Source organism: Chiloscyllium plagiosum, chromosome 1, assembly GCF_004010195.1.
Source record: "Chiloscyllium plagiosum isolate BGI_BamShark_2017 chromosome 1, ASM401019v2, whole genome shotgun sequence".
NCBI lineage: Eukaryota > Metazoa > Chordata > Chondrichthyes > Orectolobiformes > Hemiscylliidae > Chiloscyllium > Chiloscyllium plagiosum.
This window is the reverse complement of record NC_057710.1, coordinates 60,347,224-60,365,917: the sequence shown is the minus strand read 5'-3', so window position 1 is coordinate 60,365,917 and position 18,694 is coordinate 60,347,224. Positions and strand designations below refer to the sequence as shown.

At 41.1% G+C, this 18,694-nt stretch overlaps 1 protein-coding gene across 1 annotated transcript in view; it reads right to left on the bottom strand.

Annotated features, from left to right (window-relative positions):
* nol6 (nucleolar protein 6 (RNA-associated)) overlaps nucleotides 1-18,694 on the bottom strand; it is a 109,570-nt gene that overhangs the window by 2,575 nt on the left and 88,301 nt on the right. Inside the window, exons 19-23 of the mRNA XM_043700311.1 lie at nucleotides 18,001-18,164; nucleotides 15,471-15,623; nucleotides 14,289-14,386; nucleotides 11,478-11,602; nucleotides 9,765-9,859 (exon numbers count right to left, since the gene is read on the bottom strand). Of these exons, the coding sequence (XP_043556246.1) occupies nucleotides 9,765-9,859; nucleotides 11,478-11,602; nucleotides 14,289-14,386; nucleotides 15,471-15,623; nucleotides 18,001-18,164 (635 nt within the window). The remainder of the gene's footprint in view (nucleotides 1-9,764; nucleotides 9,860-11,477; nucleotides 11,603-14,288; nucleotides 14,387-15,470; nucleotides 15,624-18,000; nucleotides 18,165-18,694) is intronic.

The window sequence follows — 18,694 nt, the reverse complement described above, 5'->3', positions numbered from 1 at the left end:
AGAGCGAGAGCGCGAGAGAGAGCGCGCGCGAGCGAGAGTCGTAGAGCGAGCGAGCCACAGAGCGGGCGAGAGTGAGCAAGAGCGGGCGAGAGCAAGCAAGAGCGAGCGAGTCACAGAGCGCGCGAGCGAGTCACAGAGCGCGCGAGCGAGTCACAGAGCGCGCGAGCGAGTGAGTCACAGAGCGCACGAGAGTGACAGAGAGAGAGCACGCGAGAGTGACAGAGAGAGAGCGCGCGAGAGTGACAGAGAGAGAGCGCGCGAGAGTGACAGAGAGAGAGTCGCGAGAGTGACAGAGAGAGAGCGTGCGAGAGTGACAGAGAGAGGGGATTGAGTGGATTTTATCAAAAATTCGTACTAAATTTTAGCAGTGTGGTTCTCCACTCACTGAATTCCTCAAGAAAGGCAAGAAGTTTCAGTGGACAGCAGACTGTCAGAAGGCATCTGACAGCCTGAAAGCTGTGTTAACCACTACCCCAGTGTGAGACACGGCTAATTATGCAAAGCCATTCAAGGTGGCTATCGAAGCAAATGATGTGGACATCGGTGCTGTGTTTTTACAGGAGAACAACAAGATGACAAAGACCTCTCAGGTATTTCTCCAGAAATCTGAACATTCATCAGCAGAAATATTCGACAGTTGAGAAAGAGACTTTCAGCTTGGTATTGGCATCACAACATTTCAATATTTATGTTACTAGTAACGTATCTGAGACAATCATACACATTGGTCATAACCCACTGAAGAGAAATTTGTGGAGAAATTTAAGGACACAAATTCTAAACTGTTTAGATGGAGCTTGTTGTTACAGCCATTTGCTATGAAATTTGTGCATGTGGCAGAACAAGAAAATGTGATTGCTGATGCATCGTTGAGACTCGAATGAGAAACGGAAGCGTTCGGTGGCAAGAGCAAAACAAACTGACACAATGTAATATATAAGGGAGTTGAAATGTACTAACGATTTAAGATTAAGAGGTTTTAAAAGGAAGCCATCTTTGGATATTGATGGTCCATTTAGTTTTTTTTTAAAAAAGGGGTGGGGGAAGGTGTGATGATGCTGCTCCTTTAGAAAGGTTGCGTTGTCTTTGGCTTTCCCAGAGAGATCGTAAACACAGAAACTCCAGGAGGTCGAGCTTTGAACGGTTTTAGGGCCAATTTGATTATAGCTAACAGATACTGCCTCAAGCAAAAAGCTTTCAAGTTAAAAAAAAATACTTGTACAATGACAGCGGCCAGTTCTCCTAGCTCAGTTTTTCTGTTTTAGTTTTGGCAAGCAGTCAATTGTGAAGTTGCAGGACCCAAAGAAGCAGGTCCATGCTGATTCCTCCTCTCTCTGACATCTCCCCTGTAAGATCCTGTGTTGATTTTACCTTTTTGCCAAGGGTGTTTATGGGATTGTCGCAAGTATTTGGAATAACATCATTAAGTCAGGATAATCTGTTGGGTTTTTGCATAGGCTAAGTTATTCTATATTCTGTTCTCTTTTGTTTGTGTTTTCATTAGGTAATCTTGCAAATAAATTATTTTGTTTAAAACTAAGTGGTTGGGCTGGCTGCATCACCCCTGGAATATCCACTTCCTCCTGTCTAAAACAACTAGCAAACTTAGCATCCAGGCTACTTCCTTGAAATGTTCTGAAGGGGTCTGGCCTGGTTCATAACACAGGCTATGACAATCACGAATAAGAGACAACTAACACCACCTCTTGGCATTCAATGGTGTTACCATCACTGAATCCCCCACTATCAACTTCCTGGGAGTTATCGCTGACCAGAAACTCAACTAGACACACCACATAAACACAATGGCTACAAGAGCAGGTCAGAAGCTAGGAATACCGTGGCAAGTAACTCACCTCCTGACTCCTCAAAGCTTGTCCACCATCTACAAGGCACAAGTCAGGAGTGTGATGGAAAACTCTCTACTTGCCTGGATGACTGCAGCTGCAACAACACTCAATAAACATGACACCAACCAGGACAATGCAACCCACTTGATTGGCACTACATCCACACCCTCCACCACTGATGATCCATAGCAGCAGTGTGTACTATCTACAAGATGCACTGCAGAAATTTACCAGAGATGCTCAGACAGCACCTTCCAAACCCACAACCACTTCCATCTAGAAGGACAAGGGTAGCAGATACATGGGAGGTTCCTCTCCAAGCCACTCGCCATCCTGCTTGGAAATTTATTGCAATTCCTTCACTGTCACTGGGTCAAAATGCTGGAATTCCCTCCCTAATGGCATTGTGGGTCAACCCACAGAAGTTGGACTGCAGTGGTTCAAGAAGGCAGCTCACCACCACCTTCTCAAGAGCAACTAGGGACAGGCAATAAATAGTAGCCAGTCAGCAACACCCACACCCCACAAATGAATTAAAAACTGATTGCACTGTAATGACAGACAACTAAAAACAGCTTAAACCATAAAATTGAAACACAAGCATTTAAAACACAGACATTCCATCTAGCTATCATAGTAAAGGCATGATACTACTGCATCATAAAGCAACATGCTGCTGTGTGAAAATGCAAAGGATGTTAACAACAAAGCTATGGTTTGAAGGAAGCAATGATAGGAAGTGATCTCTTTACAGGAGGTAACAGAGGATTATATAATACAAAACAAGACATTTGGTTCTCCATTCTCCCTCACATGCATGTCTAACTTGCGTTATCGCATATATACTGTTCGCTTTAACCACATCCTGCGATCACAAAGTTCATATTGGCACTGCTGTACAGGGTAAAGATGTTCCAGGTAAATTCCGTGTTGGATTATTTGGTGACTATCTTGTACTGTTGGCTTCGAGTCAAGAGGATATGGTTTCTCTGCATCCTCTCTATTAAAACCTTCCATAATTTAAGGTCACCTCTACATGCATTTTTCAAGAGAATTGAGATCCAGCCAGCCAATGTTTTCCTGGTATGTGTACCCACACATTTCTGGGGTAATCCCTGTAAAAATTCTCTGTACCCTCATCAGTGCCCATATATCATTCTGACAACATGGTAACCAGGGGTCTATGCAGGGCACCCACTTGTGCAGAAAAGGTCTCAAGCTACTTGAAATCTGCATTTCACATCTGGAGCAGCAGAAGTTGTGGAGCATCTGCAATGCTGAAATGTTCACCTGTAGCCTAAACATACATTGAGGTGGCCACATGGCAGGCATAGAGAACAAAGGCAGAAAAAGAATTAGTGACTACCAGACAGAGTAAACAGCAAGGGCACTGTCTCTATTTACCTCTCGGAAATTCTGCATTTTGAAGACTGGTCAGAGACCATTGCTCAGAGGAATGCAGCAGGAGCCAAGGCTGTGACATCATGAGTGGCTGAGCTGTGTGGTGTTTGGAACAGAGGGAGAAATAAAGTGTACTAGAGGATAAATGATGGAGAATTTCATTATAAGGAGAAGAGATAGAAATTTCTACAAATGCAGATATGTGACCAGGATGGTACGTTGCCTATTCTGAAGAAGCGTCATTGCACCTGAAACATTAACTGTTTTCTCTCCACAGATGCTGCCAGACCTGTTGAATTTTTCCAGAAATTTCTGAGTTTGTTTCGGACTTAGAGGTTTTTTTTTGTTATGTTGTCTCCCTGGTTACAAGCTCAAAGATGTCACTGAATGGCTAAAGGACATTCTGAAAGGGAACAGGAAACAACCAGAGATTATGGTCCATGTCTGTACCAATGATATTGATAAACAGAGGACTACAAGCAGAATGTACACTGCTAAGAAATAAATTGAAAAGCAGGACTTCAAAAGTAATAACTAGTGAATTACTTCAAGTGCTATGTACTAGTGAGATCAGGAATAGAAGACTAAACCAGATGAATAATTACCGAGACAGATGATGATGTGGCAGGAAGAAGTCCAGGTTTCAAGACATTGGGACCGACCTAGAGAAAGAAAGGATCTTTCTACAGGCTGTACCCCAGCAAGAGCAGGACCAATATCTTCGGGTACAGCGGGGAAGTGTCTGGAGTAGAGTGACTGGGGGGGGGGGGGGGGGGGGGGGCAAGTCTGCGACAAGAATGAGGGAAACATGGTAGAAATGAAATATACAAAACTAGAAAGCAAAAGTAGGAGGCAGAGGAAATAAAGACTAGCTGTATATAGGGCCAATGTTTTTTAAAAAGTAAATATATTTAAAAGACAAATGTAAAAAGGTACTGTATCTGAGTGAACAGACCACTTGCAATGAAGCAGATAAACTCACAATCCAAACAGTTGTAGTTACAATATGATAGAAATTACAAAAAAATATGGCTGCAGAGTGACCAGCCTGCTCGAGCATTCAATATGATCACCCCACTGGGTGAAGAGATGTTTCCTCATCTCAGTTTGAAATAGCCTACCCCGAATCCTGAGACATATCCAAGGATATGCAATATTGAGAAAGGACAAGTAAAAAGGAAACTAATGTGGAGTGGCATTGTTTGTACAGTGCATAATCAGAATAGAATCGGTGCAATAGTGAGAAGGGATATCAAAAAAATCTACATGTAGAGTCAGTATGCCTGGAGCTACGAAACAAGTGCAGAAAACATTAATGGGAGGTGTCTACAGGCCTACAGCAAGGTAGACCACAGCATTAAACAAGGAATTAGAAAAACAGGTAATTTTTAAAATTCATTTGTGGGACTTTGGTATCGCTGGCTGGGCCAGCATTAATGGTCCATCCCTTTTTTGCCCTTGATGGTGAGCAGCCTTCATGAATCACTGCAGTCCACTTGCTGTGGGTTGACACACAATGCCGGTAGGAAGGGAATTCTAGGATTTTGACCCAACAACTGGATATTTCCAAGTGAGGATGGTACGAAGCTTGGAGGAGAACTTGTAGGTGATGGTGTTCCCAAGTACCTGCAACCCTTGTCCTTCGAAATGAAAGTGAAGATGCTGTCGAAGGATCTTTGATGAATTTCTGCAGTGCATCTTGTAGATAGTACACACTGCTGCTACTGAGCGCCAGTGGTGAGGGATTGAATGTTTGTAAATGTGGTGCCAATCAAGTGGGTTGCTTTGTCCTGGATGGTGTCAAGCTTCTGGAGTGTTGTTGGAGCTTCAACCATCCAGGCAAGTGGGGAGTATTCCATCACATTCCTGACTTGTGCCTTGTAAATGGTGGATAGACTTTGGGGTGTCAGGAGGGGAGTTACTCGCTGCAGTATCCCTAGACTGTGACCTGCTCGTGTCGCCACTGTATTTATACGGTGAGTCCAGTTAAAGTTCTGGTCAATGGTAACCCCAAGCATGTTGACAAATGGGGGATTCAGTGATGGTAACACCATTGAATGCCAAGGGGTGGTGTTTAGAGTGTCTCTTATTGGTGATGGTCATTGTCTGGCATTTGTGTGGTGTGAACATTACTTGCCACTTGTCAGCCCAAGCCTGGATATTGTCCAGAGCTTGTTGCATTTGAGCACAGACTAATTCAGTATCTGAAAAATCGTGAATGGTGCTGAACACTACAATCATCGGCGAACGTCCCCACAACTGACATTATGAGAGAGGGAAGTGCATTGATGAAGTAGCTGAAGATTGTTGGGCCTAGGTCACTACCCTGAAGGACTCCTGCAAAGATGTCCCAGAGCTGAGATGACTGACCCTCCACAATCACAACCATCTTCCTTTGTGCCACATCTCCTTGATGCCACACTCAGTCAAATGTGGCCTTGATGTCAAGGGCCATCACTCTCACCTCACCTCTGGAATTCAGCTCTTTTGTCCATGTTTGAACCAAGGCTATAATAAAACCAGGAGCGGAGTGACCCTGACGAAACCCAAACTGGGCATCACTAAGTAGGTTCATGCTGAGCAAGTGCTGCTTGATAGCACTGTTCATGATCCCTTCTATCACTTTACTGATGATGGAGAGTAGACCAATTGGGTGGTTATTGGCCGGCTTGGATTTGTCCTGCTTTTTGAGTATAGGAAATACCTAGACAATTTTCCACATTGTTGGGTAGATGCTAGTCTTATAACTCTACTGGAAGAGCTGGCCTAAGGCAGCAGCAAGTTCTGGAGCACATGTCTTCAGCACTATTGTCAGAATGTTATCAGGGCCCATTGCCTTTGCAGTATCCAGTGCCTCCAGCACGTGGAGTGAATTGAATTGGCTAGAGATTGGTTTCTGTGATGCTGGGGACCACTGCAGGAGCCAGAGATGGATCATCCACTTGGCATTTCTGACTAAAGATTGTTGCGAATGTATCAGCCTTATGTTTTGCATTGATGTGCTGCACTCCTCCATCATTGAGTATGAGGATGTTACAGTAATCACGACTGACTCCAATTGTATATAGACTGCGCAAACCACATCAACTATAATTCCAGGGCAGATGAATTAATCGTAGAATCCCTACATGTGGAAACAGGTCACACCAACCCTCCAAAGAGCTTCCCACGCAGACACATTCTTCCTACCCTTTCCCTGTAATCCTGCATTTCCTAATGCACCTAACCTACACATCCCTGAACACCACTATGGGCAATTTAGCATGGCCAGTCCATCTAATTTGCACATCTTTGGACTGGGGGAGGAAACCTGAGAGCCCAGCAGAAAACCACGCAGACACAGGGAAAACTTTCAAACTCCAGAAAGAAAGTTGCTTGAGGTTGGAATCAAACCCGGGTCCTTGGTGCTGAGTGGCAGCAGTGCTAACTACTGAGCCAACGTGTCACCCCTTCTTGGAATTCTTGGAAGTGTGCACAAAAAGGTGTTTTACATTGAGGAACCAACGAAGGAACAGAGTGTCCTTGATTTAATATTGTGCAATTAGAAGGGGTTTAGTTAATAATTTTGACGTATGGGGTCTGTTGCGAAATATGAACAGAATATGATAAAATTCCCCATTGAGATAGAACGAATTTTCCAATCTGAAACCAGAGTCTTAAATTTACACAAAAGGAAACTACGAAGGTGTGGTAAAAAGATAAAGTCGCCATCGTCTTACCAGACCATAGGACTGCTCTCTCATTCGAGAGAGACAACTGGTGGTGTTTTAACCGGAGGATCACACCTCAGGAGAGGGGAGAGGTTGAGAAGGACAGTCCTTCACAGTAGCCTCAGCTGATGTGGGAACTGAACCCATGTTGTTGGCCTCCCTCTGCAAAGCAAACCAGTGTCCAGCCAATTGATCTAACTGACTCTACGTGAAAGTATGTAGAGTGAGTAGACTACTATAGATTGGTAACTGGTGTGTCCCATTGGAAATTGTAATCAACTTAGCCACGGTCAACATCCTGACTCTTTTTGGTTAGCTTTTAAAACAATTTTTGTTTTAAAGACAGACAGCTTAAGCACAAAAATATGTCAAAGCTGGACCAAGCTGTACATTACGATAATAATATGAAACAAAAAACCGTGGATGCTAGAGATTGAAGCAAGCATAGGGAGGCAACGGCCAAATGGTATTATCACTAGACTATTAATCCAGAAACTCAGCTAATAGTATCCATCTTAATAGATGGTGGAATTTGAATTCAATAAAATAAACCTGGAATTAAAAATCTACTGATGACCAAGAAACCATTGCTGATTGTTGGAAAAACCCATATGGACAACTAGTGTCCTTCAGGCCACCTTTGGAATATTGCGTGCAATTTTTGTCTCCTTCCTAGCAGAAGGATGTTAGGAAACCTGAAAGAGTTCAGAAAAGATTTATAAGGATGTTGTCATGGTTGGAGGATTTCAGTTATAGGGAGAGGCTGCATACACTGGGGCTGTTTTCCCTGGAGTGTCAGAGGCTAAACCTTATAGAGGTTTATAAAATCATGAGGGACATGAATAGGATAAATAGACAAAATCTTTTCCTGGGGTGGAGGAGGCCAGAACTAGAGGACATAGGTTGAGGGTGAAAGGGGAAAGATATAAAAAGGGATCTAAGAGGCAACTTTTTTACGCAGAGGGTTACACGTGTATAGAATGAGGTGTCAGAGGAACTAGTGGAGGCTGGTACAATTGCAGCATTGAAAAGGCATCTGGATGAGTATATGGTTAGGAAGGGTTGAGAGGGATCTGGGCCAAGTGCTAGAAAATGGGACTAGATTTATTTAGGATATCTAGTCAGCATGGACGGGTTGGACTGAAGGGTCTGTTTCCATGCTATACATCTCTATGATTCTAACCTGGTGAAACTACAACACCATAGTGTGCGCCCATGCCAATCAACAATTACAGATCTGTGTGTGCTTTAAGTGAATTGACCACAATAGCTCGACCTTCAGAACTGCCCCTGTGACAATCTATTCAAGAATAACCCATTGACCAAATATTTTATTTTCAGAAATCCAATCTCTGTAGTAAAGTCTTTTTACTTTTTCCCTGAAGAGAAAGTGACAAAGTGTGGTTATGCGTGTATTAGTGTGCATGCATGAATTGGATATTTTAAGGCTAAGTATTATACTTCCATTATACCACATTAATCAATTATTGCATATTTGTTGAAAATGTAATTGTACTCGATAATTGTGACCTGTGGAGTCATACAAGTAATCCAGCCTTGGTGGTAGCATTATTACAAAGGGTCTTGGTGAAAATGCACCTACACTGGTGTGAACAATTACCATCTGCTTACTGAAGGATGCAGATATTGTACTTGCCTTAGACAAAGTGAAACAAAAGATTCACTTGACTAATTCCTGAGTTGTAAGAAATGTTTCCAAAAGTTAAGAATGAAAGGTAATCCCATTGAAGCAAATGAAATTCTTGAGAGATATGAGAAGGTAGATGATTGGGGGGGGGGGGGGGAAAGAGGTGTTCCCATTGGTTGAAAAATCTGGTCAAAATCACAGGATACATAAAGCCACCATTGTCCTAAAGGACCATAGCACTGTCCAGAGACACAATTGGTGGTGAGTTTAACCTGAGAGTCACCACGCCCTGCGGTCTGGGAATTGAAGCTCTGTTGTTGGCACCTGTCACCACTGCAAACCAGAATTTAAAAAAATAGGGATAAAGGAAAAAAGCTGAAGACATGGAATTCTTTTAGTGGTAATTTTAGCCTTTTCAGTATTGTTACATCTATATGATACAATGGATGAAAGGATGTTTTTTTTTTAAAAGCACACTTCCCTTAATTTCCCCAAACTCAAACAACTGGAAAATTCCCAGCTACTAATGCACTTTATGCAGCACTTTTACAACTCTGAAACAGCTACTAAAATCGTATTATCAGGATCTATGTTTCCCAAAAGAACGTTCATTACCAGGGTTGCCACAATATGGAAGGGCCGGTGTAGGACTGGGGTGGACAAGGCCAGAAGTCACAACAGGTTTATTTCAAATCACAAGCTTTCACAGCATAAAGTCACTTCACCAGATGAAGGAGCAGTGCTCCAAAATGTTGAGTGTTCAAATTGGACTGTTGGACTAAAACCTGGTGTTTCATGACCTCTGACATTATCAGGTCAATTTGAAAGCTAAAAGCAAGAGGAACAAATTATAAAAAACACATTCAACAATTTCAGTACTGATGATATGCTAAAATTTTTAATACATTTGTCTCTTTCAGATACTCACTCATCCTAATATTTGTTAGCAGAATTTTGTTTTTTCTCATATGTTACAGCACTCTCAAATTTTCCTCATTTTATTGTACCATTCACACAAACTATAGAGCAAGATTCATAAACAAACAAAAGCAAAAGATTCACAAAAGCAGATTCTAAAATTATTATGCTTTGCAATTCAAGACATCAATTAAACAATATTGCAAAAGTCATATATACCAGTTGCATCATCTAAACATTACCTTGAGATCATGGTTATCCAATGGATCCATCAGTTGTCTTTCTAGTGTTTGCAAAGATGCGCTTGCAAGTTCTACCAATCGCTGAAGAATCTGAAAAATATTATCTATCACTTTACGTATTTCATTCCAAAAAGACTGTGGAGATCCAAGGATTTGATTCATGCCCTTAGCGAATCTTCACATGTACTACAATGCGTGGTCTCCATACTTACAGGGGGATATAATACTTGCAGTGGAGGCAGTTCAGAGAAGACAGACTGGTTTGATTCTCAGGATGAAGAATGGTTGTATGAAGGAAGGATAGTTACTGTTTGCAACAAGAAAGGGCCCAATGCGTTTAAAAGAATGAGAATTATTCAATTATAAAAATAAATTCTGAGAGGACTTGACAAGGGAGATGCTGAAAGGATTTTGTGAGTGAATCTAGAACGAGGAGTTTGCAGTTTCAGAATAAAGTGCCTATCATTTAAGAGTGAGATGAAAAAGACCTTCGTTCCTCAGAAAGTCATTAATCTAAAGGTGACCCCAGAGAGTAGTGGGGGCTGGATCATTGAACATATTAAAGACTAAGTTAGATCTACATGAGAGAGTCAAGGAAAATGAAATAGAGGTCACAATCTGATCAGCCATGAACTTACTGATCAGGTTCGAGGGCTGAATGGCCTACTGCTATGTCTTTTTCTTGTTTCTTACATGGGACAAAATTAGACTTAACAAAATCTGTGTTTAATATTTTTAGCCAAAATTTTTAAGCATAATCAACTTTTGTATCTCAATCTGAACCAAATTTTAAGCAAGGGTACAAAATGTCATACGCCACTGTGCAATAGTCGTCCCTTCATTTCAAGAGAATAATCAAATTGATATGGGCAGAACTCCCACACAAGTTTTTCTTCCCTTAATCACACAATTTAAATATTTTTTATTTCATTCATTCAAAGTGTTTGGATGGATTTGGAAAAGCTGGCATTTACCACCCACTCCTCACTGTCTTGGTTGCAGTCATTTGTTACAATTGAGTAGTTGCCAAACAGTTAGGAAAGCAGTTAGGAGATATTGTTGCGATGATGGTTTCACTTACAGGTAAGACCAGATTAGCACAAATGAGGATTTCCTCCATTACAGTAGTAAGCCAACAAGAATTCTGCATCAATCCAAGAGCTTTATAATCGCATTTACTGGTTACCATCTTTTCAGTTCATGATTATTTTAGACCGCATTCAAATTCTTGAACAGGCATGGTAATAACGTAACCACAGGCTATATCATCTAGTTTCAATATATTTCTCAGAATTCTGGATACTTTGTTTTAACAAATGCCCTACATGGTTTTGTTTCTCCTTTCCCATTTTTCCAATAATTTTGTTTTCTAAACCTATGTTTTCTATAACGTTTTAAGTGATATATTTCTGATCCAATACCAAAGAAAGTGCCTCCTCTTAATTTGCTTTCACTACAAGAGCAATGATTGAACCAAAGTAGTAGGTGAAGAAATGTCAACTGATTGCTTTTGTCTATCAGATACATGGCTTCAAGTATTGGACATGATAAATACATGCAAAAAAAGATATTAATCAATACCATAAAACTGTGTGTAAATTAAATACAGTTTTTAAAACAATCACCATAAGTCACCAAACAACTGCATGGTTAATCTATGCAATTTATGAAACTTTCCAAGACAAAACAAAAGAGTAACAATGCTCACCAGAGCAGATGGTCTTCCTTTTGTCCATATTGAACTTTTTCTGTTATTGGGTGTAGCGATAAACATTACTGGATGCTGGGTCCTTGTGGCAACAAAGTCATTCTTGATCTCAGCAAATTCACTTTCTTTAAATACAGAGAAACAAAAATCATTCTAGGTGTGGTATCATACTACTTAACATACTGTAGACAAAACCTCTTTTTAAAAGCATTTCGATTTGTAAATTTATAAGGAAAAGAATTAATGACGTGGATTCATTGGTGGATTGTGCTTGGTGTTATTTAATTTCTATTCCAATTATGTAATGCTCAAAAACAATGGGATCTGCTGCTTCCATCTCAAAAGAAACACATATATATTGCATAGAAGGAAGTAACATTTACAAATTATGTTTGCCGCAATCAGAAACGCTATAGGGAAACCGAATAAGGTAGATATTGTGACCAAGGAGTGCAATGACTTGGCCTCAGTAAACTAGCCCTGATCAACGTGCACTTGCCTTCATCTGTTACCCTGAACACTGACTGTTTTATGCTCTGTGAAAGATTCCAATCTCAGCCTGACCAAATACTTGATGTTGAGGTAACCAACAATTCACTTTCCTTTCCTTAGTGAAATCATAGAATCCCTACACTGCAGCAAGAGGCCATTCGGCTCATCGACTCTTCACATACCCTCTAAAGAGTATCCAACCCTATCTCCATAACCCCTTATTTTCCAGAGTGAAGCCAGTCCAACATTTGAGAATGGATGACTACAGACAGTGGTATTATTCCAAGGTAGTTACATTGTGTATTGGTGTACAAGCTGGACAGATCTAAACAGAGCAGTGCTCAAATCTGTACACAATACTAAAATGGCAGATGGGAGAGCCAAAGATAGATTCTACAGGAACACCTGAGTTGAAAGTGCAGGAATGAAAGAAATCCCACGAGATCCCATGACTGTGACGGGATAGGTAGAATGGAACTGGGAAGGGGAACTCCTTTGAGAAGAGGAGATGAATTAAAAGGTGATGGTGTGGTCAACAACTGCAAAGGTTTCTAACAACTGGAGAAGGATGCAAGAAAATGGGTGTCCCAGTTAGTCACACAGATTACCATTTTTGACAGGAACAGAATCATGAGAATCATGACTAATAAGCTAGCATAAGGGTTAGAAAGGGAAGCTGGGTGGTCAGACTATGAAAAGGGAACTGGATCAAAGGAGCCATAAGTGTATCTTCTTAACATGTTGTGCTTGAAGAAATGACAGAAAAATCGTAAATAAATGCTAGAAAAATGCAAATTCAGGATTTCAGCTGGCGAGGGATGTGACAGCAGCAACTGAAATGATATCGGAGACAAAAGATGCCCGTTAACTTTTCGAACCTTGCTGAAGGCGCAAGTGAAAAGCATTACGAAATAGCTAACATCAGTTCGGATTGTAGCAAACACGTCACCGAGTTACATTAGGAATAGGCTGAGAATGCACTTTCAGAAAGAGCAGACATTGCACTGCCATTGCTTGAGAAACACTTACTCATGGAACAGTAAGAAAGAATTTTTTATCTCAGAAAAGCTTGGCTGTGGAATTTTTCACGTTGAGACTTCAAAATGCATTAAGTGGAGAAGTCATAATCGTAAATGTTCAGGAGCAAAACCAACCCAACCTCGACAGAACAGTTACTGCTTTGAACAGAACAGTATAGCTTATCAAAAAACTTTGCTGAACTAAATAACAAGGGATACTTTCAGAGCTCCTAAAATGAAGGTCATATGTAACTACAGATGTATCCTCAAGGCAATGCCTTCTGGATTCACAAAGAAATACAAAACTTATCACAAAATCCGCAGAGGTATTCTGGGCAAGTCCAAACATTGAGAAAAACAGAAATTTAAGACTGCTAAAGAAAACATAATTACACAGGCTCACAACACTTTGTATGAGATATTTTACGATTGCATTATGCAGTCATACTGTACAGCAACCAAACAAGGGGACCAGGAAAATCTGTTTTATTTTGATAAATTTTGAAAATTAATGCCTTCACCTATGCTGGCTCTCCCATCTCCAGTCCTAAAATAAAACTTCTTTATAAAATGCAGGGAGCATATCACTCCATATAAATGGATTAGAGGGAAAGATAATTTCAATGTGATAGCAGCTTACCTTTGCCCAATCGAGTGGTTAAACATAAAATTCCCATTGAGGGTTTCTTAATCTGGGTCAGATCACAATTCTTTGAAATTGTAACTGAGATTACTTTACAGACTTTTGCTGCATATTTAACTCTATACTGTTCAATTCTAGTTTATGCAATCTATTGTGATTCACCTTCAGACTGTAAATAATTAAAAACAGCAAGCTATGGGTTTGAGCTATAGCGAGAGGTTGAATAGACTTGGGCTAATTTCCTTGGCGCATCTATAAGGGGTGACCTTATAGAGGTTTATAAAACCATGAGGAGCATGGATAAGGTAAATAGAGAAGGTTTTTTCCCTGGAGTGGGGGAGTCCAAAATGAGAGGACATAGGTTTAAGGTGAGAGGGGCAAGATTAAAAGGGACCTATGGGGCAACTTTTCCACACAGAAGGTGGTGCATGTAGGGAAGAGCTGCCAGATGAAGTGGTGGAGGCTGGTATAATTACAACATTTAAAAGACATATGGGGGTGGGTATATGAATAGGAAGAGTTTAGTAGGATATGGGCCAAATGCTAGCAAATGGGACTAGATTTATTTAGGATACCTGGTCGGCAAGGACTAATTGGACTGAAGGCTCGGTTTCTGTGCTGTACATCTCTATGACTTTATCAGTCATGTGTTCTCACCTTTTATATCACCATTGAGATTCACAATTAGTGGGTTATTCTTCCAATCAAATGTAGATAACAAGTTCAGAAACCGAAGGAAGCCTGTTTGTGAAGATCTATAAACGAATAGAAGGTGCAGAAGGATAACAAAAAGAAACTCAAAATTATTCAAATACATACAGAGATTAGCCACATTATTATTGTCCAGTTATTGAAGCCAAAAGAAATAGGAGCACAATTACATCATGGGGCCCCCTTGTCCTTCAATGGACAACTGATGCTCCACCTCAATTTCAGATTCCTGCCTTAATCCAGTATCTCTTGATGCATGCAATTTTTCAAAAAATATATCTGCAATAATTTAGAATTATTAGGATTTTTTTTACCTTAAGATTCACAACCCTTTGAACAAAGAAATTCAGTTTGAAATTGTGGACCACTTATCCCAAGACCATAACCTCTAATCTGTAATCTCCAGTTGGGGAAACAGCCTCAGCATCCACCCTATCACCTCCTCTGACATTGCATTCCAGGCATTTACCACCCTCCATGTAAAAAAACTTGCCTCACACATCTCCTTTAAACTTTCCCCTTTTTACCTTAAAACTATGTCCCGTAGTAAATGACATTGGGAAAAAGACACCAACTAACCATTTGATCCACACATCTCAATTTTGTAAACATCTATCAGGTTGATCCGCAGTCGCTGACATTCAGGTGAAAACAAACCAAGTTTGTTCACTCTCTCCTCATAAGTAATACTTTCTCAACCAGGCAACATCCTGACAAGCCTTTTTTGTACCTCCTCCAAAGCCTCCATATCCTTCTGGTAGAACCAGAACTGTACACAACATTTCAAATGTGGCCTAACTAAAGTTATGTATAGCTGCAGCATGAACTGTGGACCTGTGCCCTAAATCTCTGTGCATGTTAATGCTTCTAAGGGTTCTGCCATAAACTGTATACTTCCCTCCTGCATCAGACCTTCCAAAATGCATCAGCTCACATTTGTCTGAATTAAACTCCATCTGTCATTTCTCTACCTAATTTTCCAGCCTATGCCCTCTGGCAATCCTCTTCACTATCTACGGCTCCACCAAACTCCACTTAAACCTTAATGATGATTCCAGTGAATTTTAAAATGTAAAAGCACAGCTTCCCTCTCCCAATCTCTCAAAAACAATATAAATTGATGCTTACGCAGGAGGTGAATACGGTGCAGGTTGTGTGAAGAGGTAGGCTGCTAGTAGATCAATACTCTCCTCACTAATATAATTACTGAGTAACTGAGCAGAGATCCAGCGCTTAGCAAGACGACATGTTCCACTATAGGCAGAATGCTGCTGTTGAAGTCTAGGAGAGAATAAATTTAGTTCTCAATTTAAAAGGATGATCAGAAAATAAGTTTACCAGATAAAACTAATAAATAACTAATGGTGGGCAAATAAAAAACTCACCTAAGGAGGAGGCTCCACCTTCTATGATAATACAGCCCAGCACATCAGTGCAAAAAATAAGGCTGAAACATTTGCAACAATCTAGCAAGTCACTGATCCATCTGTGGCCTCCTACGGAGGTTCTCAGCATCACAGATGCCAGTTTCAGTCATTTCCATTCACTCCATGCAATATCAAGAAATGGCCAAAACACTGAACACAGCAAAAGGACAATAATACTTAAGACTGGCATACAAAAGATTGCCACATGCCTAACCAAGTCGCTACATTGCTGGCATCTACATGACATGTGGAAAATTGCCCAGGTGTGTTCTTCACTAAAAATGCAGGTTCAATCCAACATAGCCAATAAATGGCCCATCAGTCTACTCTCGATAAACTGTTACATGATGCAAAGGTTGTTGAAAATACCATCCAGCAGCAGGTGCTCAGTAATAATCTATTCACTATTCTCAATTTGGGATCTGCCAGGGACAATCAGCTTCTGAGCTGAAAATGTGTTGCTGGAAAAGCGCAGCAGGTCAGGCAGCATCCAGGGAACACGAGAATCGACGTTTCGGGCATAAGCCCTTCTTCAGGAAAGGCAATCAGCTTCTGACCTCATTAGAGCCTCGATTCAAACAAGGACAATAGAGCTCAATTCCAGAGGTGAAGTGACAAGGGCATTAGAGTTATCATGCTGATTTTAATTTCATATTCACTGGTCAAATCAGATGGGCAGGAGTTAAATGACAGACTACATTGTAGAGTTCACCAGGATTTTCTTTAGAGCAGAATATTGCACAATCTACCCAGGAATGGACAATTTAAAATTTAGTAATGTGTAATGAGGCAGGATTAACAAAATATCTCATAGTTAAGGATCTTCTGGGGGTAGCTATCACAACATGATAGAATTTGAAATTCAGTTTGAAGGAGAGCAACTTGGTTATCAAACCATTATCCGCAACTTAAATAAGGGTAATTACAGAGATAGGAAAAAAAGTGTTGCCTAAAATGGGCTGGGAAAGTCGATGAGGGGACAAATCAGTAAATGAGCACTGGCAGACTTTAAGCAGACATTTAAAAATGCTCAGCAAAAATGCACTCCGGTCAAAAAGAAGGATTTAATGAGAAGCACCTGTGACTAACATAGGTAGTCAAGGAGAATATCCAACCAAAAATAGACATACAAAGCAGCAATAATTACCCGTAAGCCAGAGATTTTGTTTTGCCAAGATTCAGTCTATATCTGGGTTTCTTACTTCTGCTTAATTCAAACTGAGCTGCCACTTATTTTGTCATTAATACTCATTCTGGTCTAATACTTTTTTTATTTACTAGAACTATTACTACTCCATTGCCTTTTGCTCTATGTCATCTCAAGTATTTGATCTCTCTTGCCCTCCGAGGAGAAAGTGAGGTCTGCAGATGCTGGAGATCAAAGTTGAAACTTTATTGCTGGAACAGCACAGCAGGTCAGGCAGCATCCAGGGAACAGGAGATTCCAGAGGTGCCACCCGGACGAACCAACCCAACCACCCTGTAGCACAGCATTTCAACTCCCCCTCCCACTCCACCGAGGATATGCAGGTCATTGGACTCATCCACCGCCAAACCACAACAACCCGACGGTCGGAGGAGGAGCGTCTTATCTTCCGACTGGGAACCCTCCCACCGCGGGGGATGAACTTGGACTTCACCAGTTTCTTCCTCCCCCCCCCCCCCCCCTTGTCTCCGCCGGCTCCCCCCCGCCCCGCACCGCCTTCCTGTCCTGCAGTCTTCTTCTTGTCCTCTCCGCCTCCATCCTACTCCGACCTATCACCCTCATCTTGACCTCTTTCCACCTATCACATTTCCAACGCCCCTCCTCCAAGTCCCTCCTCCCTACCTTTTATCTTCTCCTGCTGAACACTCTCTGCTCATTCCTGAAGAAGGGCCTGTGCCCGAAACGTCGAATCTCCTGTTCCCTGGATGCTGCCTGACCTGCTGTGCTGTTCCAGCAATAAAGTTTCAACTCTCTTGCCCTCCACCATATCCCAGATCTTCCCTTCTCTTCTTCCTCCCCTTCCTCCTTTCAACAGCAGAAAGGCAGAAAACTCTCAATTCTACCTCCCTTCAGTACAGATGAATAGTCACAATGAGCTCAAGGACATCAATTTTGCTTCTCTCTCCCTACAGATGCTGGCATTTCCAGGACGCTGCCTTTTGTGTACTCTAAAATGTCAAGTTGTCTGAAGTGTCAACTCATTCAGAAATAAATTAAGCAACGTTCTTAAAGGACATGCACTTACCCATGCAGCGTGCTTGTTAAATAAGGTAGATGAATGGTTTCCAATTCTAGCTGTAAGGATTCTTCAGTATCCCGATACTTTAGCATGCCTTCTGGCGTCTGGATTTCCTTCAGAATCAAAGGCTCTCTATGATATCCCACTTGAATTTGAAATACATAACCATCCTAAGTGGAAACAGTATCAACTTTAAGTAACATGTGATGGCCGCTTTAATCCATTTTTAGTTCATCTTTCAACCCAAAACAAAAGAGCTTGTGGATTTTTGACAAATATTACATACATAGTCTCTCTTCAATCATGAAAGTGTCCAAATAAGAAGTCTGGCTTTTGACGTAACAGAGAGAGAGACTTACAGAGCACAGATCGTTGATGGTTAATTGTTTCTTCAAGGGAGGGCAAGAAGATGTAGAAGAGAGTTTTGAGCTGTTCAATAGTTAAAGTATGTCCTGTAGGGCTATAGGAGAGGAACTTAGGATTTATACAGGTTTGTTTGGGACAGCACAGAACATTTCTGCAAGGATTTGTTTGCATCCACTCAAAGGATATGGCATTTACAATGCTTATCTAATTAGTTTCAAGAAGATGGTAGTGAGCTGCCTTCTTAAGCAGCTACATTTCATATGATGTGGTCCATCTATTGTGCTCTTAGGAAGCATCTTGCAGCATTTTGAAGCAGCAATAATGAAAAAGCAAT